Here is a 20,087-nt window from a genome sequence, read left to right as displayed (position 1 = left end):
ATTTAGTTCCTAAACTTTAGTATGTAACAACTAACAATTTAGTCCTTATACTTTTAAATATGTAACAATTTAGTCCATAACATATAAAATTTCATCAAAATTAGATGTCAATTTTTATTTTTATGATGTAAAATTTTGTATCTTTTTTTATATTGAGTAGCTAGTTAGTTTATCAATTTATTTATGTAGAAAAAACCTATTAAATCTTGACACTAATTTCTATGATATGAACTAAATTGATACAAGTTCTAAAGTTCAATGACTAACTTGCTATAAAAAAATCGAAAGTATAAGGACTAAATTGTTACATACTAAACTTAATTGATTTTTAGTCTATTTACAAATTCACTCAGTTCAATAAATATGTGTTTGGTAGAAAATTTAGATTCTATTTTTAAAACTGTTTTCGAATTTTGTGATCCAAATAGTGAAGACTCAAAAAACAACATATTTTCGTTTTTGTTGTATTTGATTTTGAATTCAAAATTTAAAGGTTGAATTATATTTTTTTTAAAAATAAAATCATTAAAAGATATAATATTTCAGATTATAGATTCGATTATTTTTGTTAACCTAAAATATATTTTATATGATAAGTGATAAATGATATGATATTACAAAATACCGATTATACAAAATTTTTAACCTAGACTAAGTTCATAAATTAATTAAAAATAATTCATATTCAACCTCATATTTAATGAGTAACTATAATTCGTTTTATGCTTTTATAAATTATATATTATCAAATACATTTTGAACTAATATTTACATCGAAATTTAACGAAAAACATGAATTACAATTCTATTTTTAAAAAGTGCATAAAATATTTGTTTATTAATTGAAATATTATTTTGAAATTCCTTTTATAATTAAAAAGAAATATTCATCGACATAAAATATTGGCATTTTCGTAAAATCAAAGGAGAGGGAAAGAGAGAGCAGCGGGAGTGGAGAAGAAGAAGAACGTTCCTCTGATCGCTTTGGCTATGGCTTTTTTCCACAACTCTTTTTCTTCTTCGTTCTTTTGATGCCGCCTTTCCTTCACTTTCCTTGTTTTCCTCTCAAAAGGTTCATCTCACACACCTCAAAATCCTCCATTAAAAATGCCTCGTTCAACCCACAACCCAATCTTCAACCATTTCTCTCATTTCTCAAAGAATTTCCCCATAACATTCTGTCGGTCAAATCCATACACGCCCAGATTATTATCACAAACGCCATATCTGGGGACCAATTTTTGGCTGCAAAGCTTGTTGCGGCGTACTCAGGTTTGGGTTGTTTGGAATATGCACGGAAACTGTTTGATAAAATTCCTCAACCAAAGACTGTTCTTTGCAATGCCATGGTTAATGGGTATCTGCAAAATGAGCACTATAATGAGAGTATGGAGCTGCTTAAGATGATGAGTCGATGTGGTTTGGAATTTGATAGTTATACTTGTAATTTTGCTCTTAAGGCATGCATGTTCTTAATGGATTATGAAACGGGGATGGCAGTGATTAGAATAGCTGTGTGTAAAGGGTTCGCTGGAGGTCGGTTTTTGGGAAGTTCGATCTTGAACTTTTTGGTGAAAACTGGTGATATTATGTGTGCACAAATTTTTTTTCATCAAATGGTTGAGAAAGACGTTGTTTGTTGGAATGTGATGATTGGTGGATTGGTACAGGAAGGCTTGTTTAATGAAGGTTATATCTTGTTTCTTGATATGCTTTATAATGAAATTGAGCCTAGTGCTGTGACCATGACAAGCTTGATTCAATCCTGTGGGGAGATGAGGAATTTAAAGTTTGGAAAATGCATGCATAGCTATGTTTTCGAATTTGGAATGAGCAGTGATACAAGAGTGCTTACCTCATTGATTGATATGTATTGTAAAACGGGTGATGTCGAAAGTGCTCGATGGATTTTCGATACCATGCCCTCTAGGAATTGGGTCTCTTGGAATGTTATGATTTCGGGATACGTTCAAAATGGTTTGTTTGTTGAAACTTTACATCTCTTTCAGATGTTAGTTATGAATGATGGAGGTTTCGATTCAGGTACCGTTGTTAGCCTCATCCAGCTTTGTTCTCGCACTGCTGATTTGGATGGCGGCAAGATCATCCATGGTTGCATTTATCGAAGGGGACTTGATTTGAATTTGGTTTTATCTACTGCAATTGTTGATCTATATGCTAAAGGTGGGTCCGTGGCCTATGCATCTTCTGTTTTTGAAAGAATGAAAAATAAGAATGTGATTTCATGGACTGCGATGCTTGTGGGACTGGCACAAAATGGGCATGCTAGAGATGCCTTAAAGTTATTTTATCATATGCAAAATGAGAAGGTCACTCCTAATGCTCTCACCTTAGTTAGTTTAGTCCATTGTTGCATGCTTCTAGGCTCGTTACGTGAAGGGAGAAGTATACATGCTCTCTTAACTCGATTTCATTTTGCTTTCGAAGTTGTAGTTATGACAGCCCTCATTGATATGTATGCAAAATGTAGCAAAATAAACTCAGCTGAGAAGGTATTCAAGTATGGTTTTACGCCTAAGGATGTGATATTATATAATACTATGATTTCGGGCTATGGAATGCATGGTCTCGGGCGTAAAGCACTGTGTATCTACCATCAAATGAATCGAGAAGGACTTCAGTCAAATGAGAGCACCTTTGTTTCTCTGCTATCTGCTTGTAGCCATTCAGGCCTGTTTGAAGAGGGGATCTCTTTGTTTCGAAATATGGAGAAAGATCATAACATAACACCTACCGATAAACTTTACGCTTGTTTAGTAGATCTTCTATGTCGAGCAGGTCGCCTTCGGCAAGCTGAGGAATTAATCAATCAAATGCCTTTCTTACCAACAAGTGGCATACTTGAAACTCTGCTGAGTGGATGTCTTTTGCACAAGGACATTGAATTGGGTGTAAAAATTGCCGACAGATTACTCTCCTTGGAGTCTAGAAATCCGAGCACCTACATTACCTTGTCGAATATATACGCTGAAGCAAGTCGATGGGATTCGGTAAAGTATGTTCGAGGTCTCATGACCGAGCAAGAGCTTAAAAAGATTCCGGGATATAGCTCAATTGAAGTAAATATCTAGTCTATATGTTTGGTGCAAATGGGAGAATTTGCAGCCATGTTGGGCAAACATCAAGCGAATCCTTGGAGTTCAAGATGACCATTTGTTGTGTCATATTTTGTTCATCACTAACTTATTTGGAATAACTTTTCATACTCTATTGATTTTAAAATTGTAGGAATTTTTATTTTATATATTTCCAAACATTAATTTAATATCAATCATGTTGTTTTATTTGTCTAAAGAAACTTAGATAAGTGGTATTCAACATGCACTCGTTCTCTTGACGTCGAAGGTTCAATCTCTCTCTTGATTTGTGGTAGGTAGGAGAACAATAAAGAAGAAGATCAACAGATGAAGGAAGACATTTTTCATCCTCAATGAAACAAATCTATTGAGAAAAAAATGTCACTAAGATCTTCGCTCGTTTTGAATTTATTTATCTTTTTCTCTTTTCCATTCATATCTTACATTAATTTTCATTAATAGATCGTGAGACAAATACCTCAAATTTCATTCTTCCTTCGTGGTATGCTTACCGTTGAAAGATTTGTTCCCTACCAATCTTTTATGGGTGAGGAAAACAGTATTTTACCATAATCTCTAAATTCGTCCTTTACCCTCAAATTATAATTCCATTTTGAATTTGACATGATTGTTTGATATTTTTTAGTAGCTTCCCACCTCTTCTCTTCATGTTTTTATCTTCATTTTAAGTTGGAAAGTTAATGAGATAGTTGTTTTGAAACAATTTCAATGATTAAGGGTTAAAATGAAATTTTTTATACGATAAGGGCATAGTGGTTAAGGGTTAACATGAAAATTTTGATACAATAAAGACATAATTGAAATTTACCTGAAGTTTAGAGACATACCTAAAACGTATCATAAAGTTCATAGTCATAATTGAAACCTGCCTAATGAAGCTTAATAGATGGGTTGGGTTTGGTTAGTCATGAGGTTGGCTCTTTCTCTTCCTCGTACTTTGGTCATCCTTTCAGAGGTAATCTGAGAGCTCTCTTTTTGAGATAGTCTCATTGAGAAGATTAGGAAGAGGTTGGCCTCATGGAAGAATTTTTTTTCCCTCTAAAGCTGGTAGACTTACTTTGATTAGATCAATATTGAGTGGAATTCCTATCTATTACTTTTCTCTTTTTTGAACGTCTGTCTCGATTTGTAAAAACATCGAAGAACCTCATGAGAGGCTTCCTCTAGGAAAGGGCGGACGAAGGGAGTAGTTCTCATTTAGTTAGGTAGGAAGTGATGGAGAATTCTATGAATGGGAGGGGGAGGGGAGATCGAGAATGTTAACTTTTTTTTTTTTAATGAAACAATACTTCAAAACAATCAAACAATGTCCAAAGGCCTACGATTCTCAATCTCTCAGTCAACAATAGGAGAGAGCCAAGGTAGAGAAACAAAATCCCACCAACCACCGAATACATTAGATGATGCCCACTTCGCTAGAGAATAGAAATCCTAGGGTAGCTTACGGAACAAAATTAAGGCTTTTAATGCGTACTTTGTTCATCCATTTTCGAATCTCCTCTAAGATGACCCCATGAGTAGAGTCAAGAAGAATGTTTGAGTTAATAGCTCGTACAAGAGATTGTGAATCGGATTCCACCCAACAATTAGAAATGTAGCGTTCGTCTAACACCTGAAGATCATGGAGTAAAGCAAAAGCTTCAATTGAAAATACATTGATACGTCAGTGATATTTTTGGCAAATGCAAGAACCAGATGTTCATTAGAGTCCTTGATAATACTACCCAACCCCACAGTTAAAGGCCTAATTCCAACAGAAGCATCCACATTCATCTTAAAAGAAAAGTTCTCATGCGCCCTCCACACTCCACTATTGAGATTGGTAATTTTACGGTTATGCAACAAACTCCCTCACGATATATTTATTGGGATTTTGGATCTCAAGATACTGCATTTTTTACTGAATCCTATTCTATCTCTCTCTCTAAAAAAAGGACTACTCTCAAGTTAGTCCTCTTGGTGGTTCTTGATTGTGGGAACTATCCGTGATATGAGAGGTTTCTAATTTCTTCTTGTACATGTTGTACTTATCAAGACTGGGAGAAGACATTGTAATTAAAAAAAAGACTATGAAATATAACTTCAAAATACACCACAATTTAGCGAAAATGAGCATAGCTTAACTGACATAAGTATATGGCAACTACAGACATGTTTAATTTGACCCCCTGCCCCAATTGTGCTAGAAAAAAATGAGTCGGTAATGAACTAGTTGAAACCCAAAACTCAATACAAACAGGCAAACAACTTATTGTCAAAATGAGCATAATTCATCAATTGATATCAATTATCTACAATCAACTTTAAGGTTAGATGTTCAATCCCAACCCTATACGTCATACAGATAACTTACCAAATTGAGATGTAGAAATTAGTTTTGTGAAAATCTTACATGCATATATGGAGAAGGATTGATTCAAAAAGTGCAAAATAAAGTAAGCTGTTGATAATTGAAGGACAGAGAACTCCCAAATAAGAAAAACAATAATAAAATGGAACACTTTGGGGATTAAGGATCTAAAGCTTTTTTCTTGCTCAATTGACAGTAGAGAGAGAGAGAGAGAGAGATTCCAGATTTGGATTTGAGGCTGACTTTCTGAAACGGCGAAGCAGATCTTCGTTCTTCCTATTGGCTCTTTCCACTTACTTGCAGACAGCCCAACAGAGCCCACAACAACCACGACAAACAACCGCAAACAATCCATAATTATGATGATGCATCACTCCAATTCATTCCCAACTTTTCCCTCTTTTTCTGTTCCATTTCCATTCTGATTTCACTCGCCTTTCCCAATTTCTTCCCCCAATTTCCCTGTTCTGCTTTCCCCTCGATCGTTTTCTTTGATGGGTTTTTCATGCTTCTTCGTTCTTGGTATGTTTTATGCTGATTATTTTTCGTTTTGTTTTGGGTTTTGATAATCATTTAGGAATCTTATGTGGGGTTTTTTGTTTTCTCAGTTTTCTTCGATTAATAATTTACTTGGAAATTTATGTCTACTGTTTTTTGCTGGATTTGTAGTGAGAAAATGTATGAGTGAAGTGCTTTTGTTGGTTGCTATGGTGGGAGATGACGTTTAGAATTGATAAATGGGGTGTTTGGTTAGCCGAGAGGCGTCTTCTAGAAGTGTAGAAGCCCCTGTAGATAAGGGGAAGAGGAATCAAATTACCGAGTCTCGTGTCGAAGGCGAGGTTGTTCAGGAGAAAGAAGTAGAACGTGTGAGTGCTAACGTAGAGGAGCATATAAACGTGAACAAGGAAGAGGAGCAGAAGGCTGATGGGGGTCAGGTTCGCCCACGAGCAGAGCGGAGAAGGTCGAGGAAGGTTCCCAGGCCAACTAACTTGCCTAACCATTACCAGGGAGAGCAAGTTGCTGCTGGATGGCCTTCTTGGCTCACAGCAGTTTGTGGAGAGGCTCTCAATGGCTGGATTCCTCGGAAGGCTGATACATTTGAAAAGATTGATAAGGTGGGCAATCGACTAAGTAACATTAGGTGTAGTTTCAGTTTGATTTAATGCATTATTGTTCTTGCTCTTTAACTTTTTACTCTCCACTGTCTTACATTCTTCTAACATAATTGATTTGGTGTTAGATTGGACAAGGAACGTATAGCAATGTGTATAAAGCTAAAGATATACTTACAGGTAAAATTGTTGCACTGAAGAAGGTTCGATTTGACAATTTGGAACCTGAAAGTGTGAAATTTATGGCTAGAGAGATTCTCATCCTTAGGAGATTAAATCATAACAATGTTGTGAAATTGGAGGGATTGGTTACATCACGGATGTCTTGTAGTTTATACTTGGTGTTTGAGTACATGGAACATGATTTAGCAGGTCTTGCTGCAAATCCATCGATCAAATTTACGGAATCTCAGGTTAGCATATTGTTTCTTTTAGTTTTCATATCCAAACTGAATATTGGACAAAAGCTGAACAATAACTCTTTTGGTGAATCCATGCCTATTTATAGGTTAAATGTTTCATGCAACAACTGCTATCTGGACTGGAACACTGTCATAATCGTCGGGTGCTTCACCGTGACATTAAAGGATCTAATCTTCTCATTGATAGTGGAGGAGTGCTTAAGATTGCTGACTTTGGATTGGCTTCTTTCTTTGACCCGAATCACAAGCACCCAATGACTAGTCGGGTGGTTACCTTATGGTATCGACCTCCTGAACTTCTTCTTGGAGCAACTGATTATGGAGTAGGTGTAGACCTCTGGAGTGCTGGGTGTATACTGGCAGAGTTATTAGCTGGGAGGCCTATTATGCCTGGCCGTACAGAGGTAATTGCTTTCTTTCTGTAGGAGAACATGATGGAAAGAGTTTATATTAGCAGCAATATTTTGATTAATGTTAAACTAAAGAATCACAGGGCTCGTAAGAGATGGGCAGTCTTTGGCAGCTCTATTTTGATTAACACTCCAGCTTTAGATAAATGGATGTAGAAAAGTTCAAAACTAGCACAGAATTTAAAGGATGAAAGGTCACAGTTTAAATATCATGTTCTCTGTTTGAACTACTGCTTTTCTAGAAGATGCACCCTTATTAAATTACTACCTCTCTGACCACTATTAAGATAAAAGAATTATTATTCACTTTTTACATTTGAAAACATGCAACAATTTTAGGAATTTATCCATCATAGCCATTACCTATTGTTTTATTAAATTGTCTTCAGCGCCATTATGACTCTCAGTGAGCATACAAAATTGCATTATGTATAAGGTGTCAAATGCGTGGATCGCTGTACCCCTTATGGATCATTGTGGGAAGGCATGACGTAATATTAGGCAAAATATGAAAAGTAATGCCTTTCATGGGTCATTTTTTCATTTTAGTGGTAGGATTCCTTCTCTGTTTGTGTACCTTGCTTTATGGTGCATGATTGATGATCCCGTTACTATCACCATATTGGCTTTGGTTTTAGAAATAGGGTCCCTTATATATGTGCATGGACCTTTCAGTGTACTATAGGTGTTTTTTTTTCTCACATCGATGAATGTGGTTAGTTAACATATGTACGCCTCACCGATAGCATTGCTGCTTCTGCTTTATTCATCTGTACTATCTTTTAATCATTGAGTAAATGTTTCAAATTCAAAACAGCTATCATCTATTTTCATTAGAGTGAACGTTTCAAAATAGTTGAGGAAGCTTGAAATAGTTTTAACTTTTAACTATGATATAGGTTGTTCTCGTTTTCCTTAACTTGAATCTTTCTAGCATTTTGGGGCATCCTCCTCTTTTAATGACATACCATCTATGAAATTATTTCTTATATTAAAAAACGAATCTTCCTAACCTTCTCTATCGGCTGTACGTGCTAATTACTCTTTTGCTCATCCAGGTAGAGCAACTACACAAGATATACAAGCTTTGTGGCTCCCCTTCGGATGAATATTGGAAAAGAGCAAAACTTCCCAATGCTACCTTATTTAAGCCCAGAGAACCTTATAAAAGATGTATAAAGGAGACATTTAAAGATTTCCCCCCATCTTCTCTGCCCCTTATAGAAACGCTACTTGCAATTGATCCAGCAGAACGAAAGACAGCAACAGATGCATTAAATAGCGAGGTGAGCTAAAGAATTGTCAGAATATATTTCTGTTATGACTTTCACTTCTGTCAATAATCTGTTTCTAATGATATGGTTTCATTTATTATAGACATCGATCTTCCTACTCTACTATATCCACCGATCAGATGGAGTGTTGTTTGCTTCCTGTGCCTCTTCTGGTTTGGTTTCAATAGGACAGCTTATTAAGTCATTTTCTTTCATGGAGAACGAAAGTCCTTTTCTTTCATTAAGTCAGCATATTAAGTCCTTTTATTAGACATTAAGACAGCGTATAAAGTCTTTTTATTATAAATATAAGACGTGTATTAAGTCCACAATTTTATGTTATAAAATATCTCTAATTTTTCAATTGAAATTAATATTTGATGTTACTTGAACAGGATCTATTCTATAGATTATACAACTGTGTCCTTGAGTTATAAAAAAAATATTTGATGTAAAATTTTCATGGCTTATTAGATATACATTTTCTTGGGTAAACAAACTTTTGAGAAACTATAAAAAGCACATACGCTTATGGAGAAAAGTCAAAATCACATTCACATGTTTTTTTAATCATTTATTGCTGCATTCATGTCGAATATGAAACTTTGTTAAATTCAATGTACTTACCTGTATCTAATTTTACTATTATTTGTTTGATTTTGATATTCTAAATTATTGATAGCATGAAGAAGATTTTATTTAACACGATCTATATGAATAACGGGTGTTCCCAGTATGTGCAGCTGATTTGGGTGTGCTTTCTGGTGTCCTTTGGGGTTTCTTTGGCTTGTAGCTAAGATTGTTGGAGGATGATTAAGGAGGTTGTGTTCCCTCCCTTTCAGGATACGGGTAGAGTTCTTTGGCAGGCTTGTTTCTTTGGGTGTTTTGGGGTATTTGGCTTTAGAGAAACATTAGAACTCTTAGAGAGGTTGTGAGGACTTGAAAAGTAAATTGGGATAACATTAGATATAACGCCTCTTTATAAGCTTTTATTCTGAGAAAACACCTCTATATAGATGTTTTGCTTCTTAAGCCTTTTGTTATTATTAGTTAGGTGTTTTCTTTTGGATTGGAGCCCCCTTTTAGGTCAATGCACCTTTTGTTGGATCTTCTTTTTGTATGCCCATCTATATTCTTTCACATTTCTCCAAGAAACTTGAATTTCATAAAAAATTAAAATACAAATAAGGAGTGTTTGTTGTTTCAAGGAAACTTCTTTATAAGGCTTTCAATGCTAATGAGGCTATTGAAGACTAGGGCTGGTAAGAAAGGATGTATTATCTTTCAGATGTTTGAATTCTCGCTAGCTCGGCACAATGATACTCGTAATATGATCAAAGAGTTCCTTATCCATCCGTCCTTTCTTGAGAAGGGTTGTTTTATGGCTTGCTGGGGTGTGTGATATTATGTGGGATATTTGGTGTGGGTGGAATAACTGAGTGTCCAGAGAGTTGGGGAGGGAGAGGGATCTTTGAGATGTTTGGTCCCTTGTTAGATTTCATGTTTCCATCTGGGCTTTGATTCCAAAGCCTTTTGTAATTCCTCTATAGGATCTATTTTATACAGTTGGAGCCTATTCTTTTAGTTGGGTTTGACTTTTTGTATGGCATTGTATTTTTTCATTTTTTTCTTAATGAAAGTTGTTATAAAAGAAAACATATTTCATCATCTTTATCATCTTTTGTGTTGGTGATGTCATGTTACTTTTGGGGAGCTCATGCGTTTTTTCGTTCGACTTCCATCTTCGTTTGTCCAATAGGGAATGGATAGAGGTCATGACCCTCTTTTCTTTATTAGAGGGATGTTGAGTTTAGGCAAGTGAGAAGGGATATCCATATTTGGAGTCTTAGCCCTTATAATGGGCTCTCTTGTAAATCTTTCTTTCGTTACTTGTTGGATCCTTCCTTTTAGAGAGTTAGGTTTTTCAATTCTTTGGAGGTGAAGTCCTGGAGAAGGTAAAGTTCTTTATCTGGCAGGTTATTTATGGAAGAATTAATACCTTGGGATCACTTATTATGGAATTATTCTTATGCGCGATCAATTAGGAACATCTTATTTGGGGTGCTCGATATTCAGGCAGCGTTTCATTGAGTTTTCAACTTTGTATATATTTTTTTTAATTTAATTATTTGTTAGGTCATATTTTGTTAATCAGAGACCCCTCCTCTAGGGTGCTCCCTTTTGTGGGTTTGATTTTTTCTTTATACCCTTGTATTTTTTTCAATTTTTTTTCTCAATGGAAGTTAGTTTTTTTTTTTTATAGCCAAACACACGCACACACATTTCAGTGTAAGAGATCTTAAATCACATAGGCATTAGGCAAAGTGACCTTTTTTCTCGTGTTCTTTTCTTATGGTGGTGGGTGTTCTTACTAAGTCTCTGTTCATGCAAATGAGAGGTTTATTTGGAGGCCTTTTCATGCGAGGAGACTCATTTGTCCTTCTGACATACGGACACTACTATCTTTTTAACTTTTTTGAGAGAGGATTATTGTATCCGGTCTTTAGTAAGGCAGGCCATGGTTACATGATGTTGGATCATAAAAAATGTATTCAAGCAACACTTTCCTCGTCTTTGAGTCCATCATCTATAGTTTTAGAGTTAACCGAGAGTAAGTGTTACTACAGTACTGAAAGGTGGATGGACTTATATGGCCTGGGCTGTGATACCGTTTTCTTGTTAATGACATATAAGAACAACTGCTTTCATTGAGAAAAAAAATGAAAGAATACAGGGGCCTATAGAAAACAAGCCCACCAAAACACTCCATCTAAAGGAAGGGGTTCCAACTAAATAAAATGTTTCCTAGAGAATAATTACAAAAAAGCTTCGAAACAAAAGCCCAAAAGGATACATGAAATCTCACCAAAGACCAAACCTCACAAGGGTTCTTGTCCCTACCTCTAAACACTCTATCATTCCTCTCCCTCCAAATATCCCAAACAACCGCACACACCCTAGCAAGCAAAAAAAAAAAAAAAGGCCTTTCTCTCTAAAAGGTGGATGAAGGAGGAACTTCTCTATCGTTGCACAGACATCTCTTTGCCCAGCAATGCTTACAAGTAACAAGAAGAAACTCCACATAGTCCTTGCATATGGGCAGTCCTAAATGAGATGATCTAGATCTTCCTCCACCTTCCAACAAATAATACAGCAAAAAGGCCCCACAAGCGAAGTTCTTCTCCTAACAAGATTATTAAGAGTGTTCTCACGACCAAGCAAGACTTGTCAAATAAAAAACACGACTTTCTTAGGAATCTTAATCCTCCAAATCATATCGAACACAAAGTCCCAATGGGAGAGGAGTCCAATAACAATCTGAAGAAGGATTTACAAGAAAACCCTTGGGACTCCAAATCCGATTGTTAATGACTGACTTAGATCTTCTTATGGGTCAAAACCCTAGACTAGTTGTTTTAGGATCCTACTGAAGAATGATACAAAACCAGCTTCTTTCTTGAAAGAGGGTTTTTCTTTTCTTTTTTTCATGGGTCAATTGAGGGAAGTTTTCCAATTCAATCTACCTTTAGTGAACTGCTTTATTTGTAATAATTATTATTTTATGGAAAAATACAATTTTAGTCCTTGGGGTTTGTGTTTGGTAAGCATCTAGGGCCACGAGTTATCAAACTCGACATTTTAACTTTTGAGGTATGAAAATATGGTTTATTTGGTAATTTTCAATAGTTTGTTTTCGTTACTGTAGCATGGCATTTTTTAACTAACTTTTAAACTAAAATAAATTTTTCATTATTTTTCCTTTCTCTCTCTCTCCCCTCTCTTTCTTTTCTCATTCTCCCACTGTTGCCTCCCTCCCTTCTCCTGAAATGACAGAGAAGTGTGGCAACAACAATGTGGGGAGGTAAAGGAAAGAGGAGGATGGAGGAGATGGAGAAATAAGGGAGAGAGAAGAAAAAAGAGAAAAATATTTGTTTTTTTTTTTACTTAAAAAATTAATAAAGAAATGTCATGTCAACCTTCCATTAGCTCGACTTGCGACAGGGATCAAATAAACCCTTATGACCCTTTTATTCGTCTAAAATAGCGGAAAGGATAGCCGGGCAAAGAAGTATACTTATATCTCAAAAAGGAGGATGTAAAATGATTGAACAACACGTGGGGTACTTCTCTTCTCTCCAAAAGCTTGCTAGAACCTAAACCAAATCCTTTTAGCCATTGTGCACCTATAAAGAATGATCCAAACCCTCTTATGCTTGTTGGCAAGGAACAACACCATTTGGAGCCAAGAATTAGAGAGGAATACCTGTGTACCAAAAACCTGTGGTATTTGTAATGGAGAGAATCAAGATAAATGAATAATGTATTCCATTCACTAAAGAGACATACACAAGTGTACAAGGGTAAACTATGCAAGAGAGTAAAAAAATCATAAAGGACATCATGATTATTTACAATAATATGACCATAGTCCATAATAATATGAAATAGCTTATGACCCCACCAAATCTTCTATACTACCCTTTCCTTCCTCTATTTTCTCTCCCATGTTACTTTCTGTGAGGTCTCACCAACCTCCAAATCAGATCCAAAGGCTCCACCTCAGCCCCAATCCCTACTTTTCCCTTTTGTTGGCTCTGATACTAAGGCATATCTCTCCATCCCAGTCACCATTTGCTCTTCCTAACTACCAGATCTTAATCTACACACCCTTTTTCCTTGTCCACCTTTGGTGAGGAAATTGCTGGCCAGCTATCCGATATTACCTACCTTAGTGAAGAACCTTTCGTTGTCCACCAATAGGCCTTAGCCATCGTCTTGCCTCTTCTAACTGACCATTACCCTTCTCTGATTGCTACCCTACCATTGACTCGCCTCCCCACCCCCGCTTCCATGTTCCCTTACCCATACAGCCATCAAGCCATTTGCACTCTCTAACCATCCACTGCCCACATCGCCCAATCCGCCTGCCCTTCCTCATCTACCTTATAGCCTTGTGAACATGGCTCACTTTCTCCCAGACCATGGGCTTTGTATTATGACTATTCCTCCTTCCACAACCACCAAAAACCAAGAAAGCTTACTCCACCACTGGGAAAAAATAAACTGTTAGGGAATTACAAAACCTACGTTACTCCGTCCACTATGATAAATCAACAACTATGACAATTTTGGAGGGTTCTTTGTGTGATCAATATCTTCTAACTTGGAATGTTCATGGATTGGGTTCTTGGAGGAAAAAGGTGTTGATCAAGAAGATTGTTCAACCATAAAACACGAGTAGTGGAAATGAAATTACCTGTGTTGGCACCCATATGGTTAAATCAATCTGGCATTCTTCCCACATTAGCTACACAACCCTTGATACCATAAAATCATCTGGGGATATTCTTGTGCTTTAGAGTGAGCTAAATTTTACAATTGAGAGGTTATTTAGGGTCTCTTCATTGCCTCCGTTCATATTTTTAAGATTGGCGGGGTTTCTTTTTGGCTTATGGTTATGGCGGTTCATGATCCATTTGAAAACAACTCACTAATGATTGTTGGTGGAGATTGTATGACTTGGCTGTTTTGGGGGAAATCATTGGATTATAGGTGGTGACTTTGTGACACGTTGGTCTTGGGAGAAATCTCGTGATCACTACCAACAAGAGTATGCATGCTATTAATCAGTGGATTTCTAATTATCGGTTGTTAGACATTCCCTTGTAGAATGGTCTAGCTTTGGCCCCACACAATATGCATCTCTTTTAGACAAATTCTTGATCACGGAGGCTTGTCATAGTAAATTTGGTTAAGCAGCCCATAAACATCTAGATAGAATTACATTTGACCATAGCACCTTATCTCTAACTTTTGGGGTTATTACTTGGGGGCCTTGCCCTTCTCATTTTGAAAATTCTTGGCTGCAAATTTTGTCAGTAAGTGAGGTTGTGGATGGTTGGTGGAATTGGAATTCTTTAATAGTTTGGCCTGGTCATGGATTGATGATGAAACGCAAGGGCCTCAAAGTTGAGCTACAAAATTGGAGCAAGGCACAGCACCTGGAAGCCTCACAAATGGCCTCAATCATATATCTACTCCATTTATTATTCAGTTCAGAAGACAGTGGTCCTTTATTTGCATCTCAGGTTGACTCTCGTGGTTGCGGGGTGAATAGATTGAGAATTTGACAACACATAAACAGATCTATTGGCATTAACATTATAAGTTAAAATGGCTCACTGAAGGTGATGAAAACACAAGTTTTTCATTCAATTTTTAGCTGCCTATAAATAGAAAAGCTTGATCTAAAAAATTCTTTCCTGAGATGGGATTAGTTTGTTGATAGGATAGTAGGGGATACTGAGTCTGAATGCCTGGACTTCTACAAGAAGCTCTTTACTAAGGATAGGAACCAACATTGAACAGGTGTCTAGGCTTGAGGCTTGAGGATGTATTTACTGATGAAGAGGTTTCCAATGCAATCCCTTTTCTAGGCTCAATAAAATCTCCTGGTCCTTATGGCTTTACAACAAAATTCATCAATTTTTTTTGGAATACTATCAAACATGATGTTTTGGCTATGGTGCATAAGTTCTTTTCATTTGGAGTCGTCACTGCTTCATTGAATGAAACCTATATTTGTTTAATACCCAAGAAGCTTGATTCCAAATCAGTTGTTGATTACCACTTTATCAGTCTCATTCCGTATGCGTATTAGATTATTGCTCGAGTCCAATCTAGGTGGCTGAAACTTGTCCTACCTTCTACTATTGCAAAAGCCAAACTTTTTCTTTTGTTTCTAATATACAAATTATGGATGCCTCATGGAAAATGAGAGTGAATTGTAGGTGTGGTTCTCAAATTAGATCTTGAAAAGGCTTTCAATATAATGAATTGGGAATGGTATTTCAAAATAGTCCTTTGGTAGAAGTTAAACTTTCGAGGATTAACTCTTTTCGAAGATAGGCGAGGGTTGTTGCATCTTTTGGGTTCTTCATTCTCCAGCTTCCTCAGCTTCTTGCACTCTTCTTTTGGTTAATTACAAAGTATTGTAGCTTTTCTTTCTGTTTGCATCTTCTCAAGCCTAGTTGGCATTTATGTTAAAGCTTTGGTTTAAAGAGTTTGATGGTTTTTTCAAGATGAGTCTCTTCTTGGATTGCTCATTTTGTTTCAGCTCGAGTTCAAGGCTCTTCACATTTGATCTAGATTGATTTTTATTCTCCTGCATAGTGCTTCTCTTTTTTTGTACTCATTTTGGTATTTCTAGCATTTTTGTTTCATTTTTTTTTAAATACTATAGGTCTCCTAGATGGGTCATCCTTTTCATGATATTAGTGGGTCATCATTTTCATCTATCTTAGTAGGTCATCCTTTTCTCTAGACACTCTGGGGTTTATGAATGGTCGTCTTTTTAGGGATCTTTCCTACTCCTCTGACAATTTTATGGTACTTGTTCAAATGAAAAGAGACTAATGCTCAAAGTACAAGGAAACAAAACAAAAATACTATAAACACACATGCGCGTGCGCACGCAAATATGGTGACACACACGTTCAGATAAGAAGCAAAATATGGCGACACGCACTCCCACATGCACCCGAGCGTGATTGTGATGTAGAAGATGGCGGTGGCACATGACTTCATACGCAAGTTAGATGGTGACTGAGTTCTGTGGTTATGCTGATTGGCAATTGAGCTTTCTCAAGGATTGGGCAGTGACAATAAAATACAAAAAAAAAAGGCCAAAATATGGTAGAGGTAGTGTTTTTCGTGGTAGTGGTGGCGACGAGCATTGACAGGGGTGACAACGAAAATAGGCATAGGCCAAACAATAAGTTTGTGGTGGAAAACAAAAGGGTTTTGAACTCTGAAAGGTGAAAGTTCACAAAACCCTAGGATAATATAAAAGCCCTATTCACCCTAACACTCTCCTCATACCACGTAATTGAGAGAATCAAAATTATGCTTTCCATTACCAAAGAGATATGCATACAAGTATATAAAAGGAACCTAAGTAGGAGAAAGTAAAAAGACCATAGAAGACAACATGACTAATATATTTACTATAACCTAAGTATACTCTAATATAAGCACTATAAAAATATTCAATTCTCCGAAGTGCTACAATCAAGAACAGTTTAACTTCTTTTGGAGCTCGTAAAAATGGGAAGTGGGGGGGCTGAGAGTGCTTAAAAAATACCATAAATACAATGAGACCAATCATGTTTACATGGCATTAGAAAACTCACAAGAATTTGGCAGTAGAGTGCTAGTTCTTATTCTGCAGGAAATTTTGTATGAGCAACTACTTCTAGGACATAAAAATTGGTGATTTAACATAACATCAAAGTAGAAGGTCGGGTTTCCTCCCCAATTAACATCTATTTTCAATTATTGGGCATTCTACAAATTTTCAAGTCTACATGTTTGGGAAATATATTGAAATACTGATAAAATTAAATATATTGTAATCCATCTACTTAAACTTTTGGGTTAATTGGCGATTTAACTAATATTAAGCTTCCATAAATTATTTTAGGGTGGTGGCATGAAGGAAAGGCTAAAGTATATTGGGACTGAGCTATTTTGTCGATGATTTGGATCATTGACTGATAGAAAACTTAGAGAAAAGATCCAATAAAATTTCATGACTTCACATAAAAAGCTAAAACTGTACTTGTATAATTTTATGCATAACCAAATATGTTGAATAAAAAACATATTTACTATGGTCGATAACCTTTATCTGTTTTAGTTTGGTATCACTTAACTATTACGAATCTTGTTGGTTTTTTATTCTTTGCAATTCAGTCTTCTAGGCTTATTTTTGCTTCAACTTACAAGGTAGCTTTAATCAGGGAAATTATGAATTTGGATGTATAACAGATGTTATATTCTCACTTTCTGTGACTGCTATAATGGGAATTATGCCATATTTCTTGTATGCCTTTCAAATTTTGTCCATTGCAATACAGTTCTTCATGACAGAACCTTTAGCCTGCAAACCCTCCAACCTCCCAAAATATCCTCCCAGTAAGGAGATGGATGCAAGAAGACGGGATGATGAAGCTCGGAGGTATGGATGCCTTAATTTCAGTTTCTGTTCAGTATATGCCTGGTTTATTTTGAGAGGTACTGAGACATTTGCGCAAGATATTTTCATGAGGTTGAGATTGTTTCCCAAACAGATGCTTTTATCTTTTCAAATATTTGGTTATCATAATACAATTGGCTTGTTTCAATGGTAATCGAGCTGAAGATACCTGTCTTGGTTAAATTTACAAGGATAATGGCTGAACTTTGAGGATTATGTTTATTTACTTCTTGAAGTTTTAAAGTTTTTGGTTATATTCTTGAATTTTTTATTTTGATTTGTTACCGGTTAAGGAGCTGAAGCTACTTGTATTCTCTGTTTTTAGTTTCGATTAATTTTACAACTATAATGTCCGAAGTTTGAGGATTGTGTTTATTTAGTTCTGGAAGTTTAAAAGATTTAGTTATGTTCTTAAAATTTTAAGTTTGATTTCTAAAAAGTTTTTGTCATTACACCTATACTTAGATGTTGATGTGGTGCTCATTAGACGATGATTTAGTCTGACTTGGTAACAGTTGGCACAAGATAGAAGACCCGCTAATGACAAAAGCAAGTGGGTTAAAAGATTTGGTAGGGTCGCTTTTAGAACTGAAAGCTCAAGTATTAAATTCATTCAACCATCAAAGTTTAGAGACCGAAATTTGTGGTTTAACTTTTTTTGTTTAAGTTGAGTTAACTATCCCTCTCCCTCCAAATAGGTGTTCACTAGGCAGATCAACTTTTTTGAAAATATCAGAACTTACTATAAATTGTATGTACAAGTTGGGAAAAATAGTTTAGAAAGGGGACCCAAAGCTAAGATCCTTGGGAACCGAACTGATCATCTGAAAAAATAAATGATGGACTTCAACTAAACTCACCAAACTAACCAAAATAGAGTTCGACCAAGGCAATGTTGGTTTACATATGTTGTCGAACAGTACTGTCCAAACCAACTTTTCTGAATGCATGTACATGGGTGTTACATGAAGATATGTTGACAATCAAACAGTCCATTTTATAACTCTATCTATTGGTGCTGCGACTAAAATGAGGAAAAGGAAAAGAAAAATGAAGATTCTATTGCAGAAGAATGTGTCTTAGGTTGATTACTTAAGTGGCATTTAAACATCATTGTTCTCGATATTCTGTTCAGTTGTATACATATTACTACTAAGAGGTCTATGAATTTCTTTTCTTTCTTTTCTTTTTTTTTTTTGGGGTACAAAGTTGGATCTGTGGTTTCCATTATTCTTACTACTGTGGACTTGCTTCGAGTATTATTTGGTGTTTTCGTTGAGCATCATTCTATATCCAATTTGCAGACTAAGAGCAGCTAGTAAAGCCCAGGGAGATGGAGTGAAGAAAACACGCACACGTGTTAGGGCTATTCCAGCTCCCGAAGCCAATGCTGAAATACAAACAAACATTGACGTAAATATTACTTTGCTAAGTTCAAGATCATAGACCAGCTATACACCAGTAGTTGATTATTGCATTTCCTTTGATATATAAAGTGTTAAACTGTTCAAATTGTTGCATCTTGAAACAGAGAAGGCGCTTAATTACACATGCAAATGCAAAGAGCAAAAGTGAAAAATTCCCCCCACCACACCAGGATGGAGCACTTGGCTTTACGCTTGGATATTCACGTCATATCGACCCATCAGGTGTTCCTCCTGACATACCGTTCAGTTCAACGCTGTTCACTTATTCTAAGGAACCAGTCCAAGCCTGGTCTGGTCCACTAGTTCCTGGCGCTGGCACTGATGCTCCTCCTAGGCAGAAGAAGCACGTAGGAGGTAAAGGCAAGAAAATCATGGTCTAAAATTTTGATAAGATTATGGTTGTATTGCCTGTTTGCTGATATAGGTGTATCATCAAATTCTTCCCACACGGTTCATTCAAATTGGTAATCAATCAGCCAGGCCTGCTCTCAGCTGAGGAGATCATGAATTGAGGTCATGTAGCGTTGATTTTTCGGTATTCATAGTTGCGTTGACCTGATTTTTTCCCCCTCGAAAAGGGTATGAAAATTTTATAGATAAATTTGCATTTTAAGTGATGAGAAATTTAACAAAGTTATGTATATGTTGATTTGTTCTATCCCAAATTTTCCTTGTTGAAGTTATAGTGAGACATTCTACAGAATAGCGACCAATAGAGTAAAAAATCATTCTTAGCCTTTGAATATTGTTCTTTGTGGTTCTGCCCTTTACATGAAAGTTACTTTGTTATCGAAGATTTATTTGTACTAATACCCATAAATCATCTGATTGTGCTAATGCCAAATGACTTGGATTTTGAAAACTATGAAAACTAATATTTTGCTTACATCATAAATTACTGAAAAATGTGAAATTATCGTCGAGAATTGTGTATTC

The 20,087-nt window shown here is 36.0% G+C and overlaps 2 protein-coding genes across 3 annotated transcripts; both read left to right on the top strand.

Moving 5' to 3' along the window:
- The first annotated feature begins 1,031 nt into the window (after positions 1-1,031).
- LOC120069813 (pentatricopeptide repeat-containing protein At5g39350-like) lies at positions 1,032-3,092 on the top strand. The gene has a single exon (XM_039021628.1). The coding sequence runs from the start codon at positions 1,032-1,034 to the stop codon at positions 3,090-3,092; it is 2,061 nt and encodes a 686-aa protein (XP_038877556.1).
- Positions 3,093-5,574: 2,482 nt separating this feature from the next.
- Positions 5,575-19,891, top strand: LOC120069808 (probable serine/threonine-protein kinase At1g54610). Of its 2 annotated transcripts, XM_039021623.1 has the most exons (8): positions 5,582-5,991; positions 6,139-6,584; positions 6,710-6,994; positions 7,090-7,407; positions 8,472-8,699; positions 17,606-17,706; positions 19,029-19,137; positions 19,256-19,891. In XM_039021623.1, exons 2-8 carry the CDS (start codon positions 6,207-6,209, stop codon positions 19,529-19,531), a joined length of 1,695 nt encoding a protein of 564 aa, XP_038877551.1. In that variant the 5' UTR covers positions 5,582-5,991; positions 6,139-6,206; the 3' UTR covers positions 19,532-19,891. The 2 variants fall into 2 exon arrangements, with proteins under 2 accessions (XP_038877552.1, XP_038877551.1); XM_039021624.1 differs by lacking the exons at positions 17,606-17,706; positions 19,029-19,137; positions 19,256-19,891 and adding an exon at positions 8,791-8,990 and having other exon boundaries at positions 5,575-5,991.
- Positions 19,892-20,087: the final 196 nt, after the last annotated feature.

This window comes from Benincasa hispida, unplaced genomic scaffold (assembly GCF_009727055.1).
Source record: "Benincasa hispida cultivar B227 unplaced genomic scaffold, ASM972705v1 Contig613, whole genome shotgun sequence".
Taxonomy (NCBI): Eukaryota; Viridiplantae; Streptophyta; class Magnoliopsida; order Cucurbitales; family Cucurbitaceae; genus Benincasa; species Benincasa hispida.
This window is presented reverse-complemented; position numbering and strand designations above follow the sequence as displayed.

Excerpts from the sequence above, each read along its gene's own strand:
- LOC120069808 (XM_039021623.1), top strand. The coding sequence starts at position 6,207 with ATGGGGTGTTTGGTTAGCCGAGAGGCGTCTTCTAGAAGTGTAGAAGCC. Across the intron at positions 17,707-19,028 it reads CGGGATGATGAAGCTCGGAG|ACTAAGAGCAGCTAGTAAAG; the intron begins GTATGGATGCCT and ends TCCAATTTGCAG. Across the intron at positions 19,138-19,255 it reads AAATACAAACAAACATTGAC|AGAAGGCGCTTAATTACACA; the intron begins GTAAATATTACT and ends ATCTTGAAACAG.
- LOC120069813 (XM_039021628.1), top strand. The coding sequence starts at position 1,032 with ATGCCGCCTTTCCTTCACTTTCCTTGTTTTCCTCTCAAAAGGTTCATC.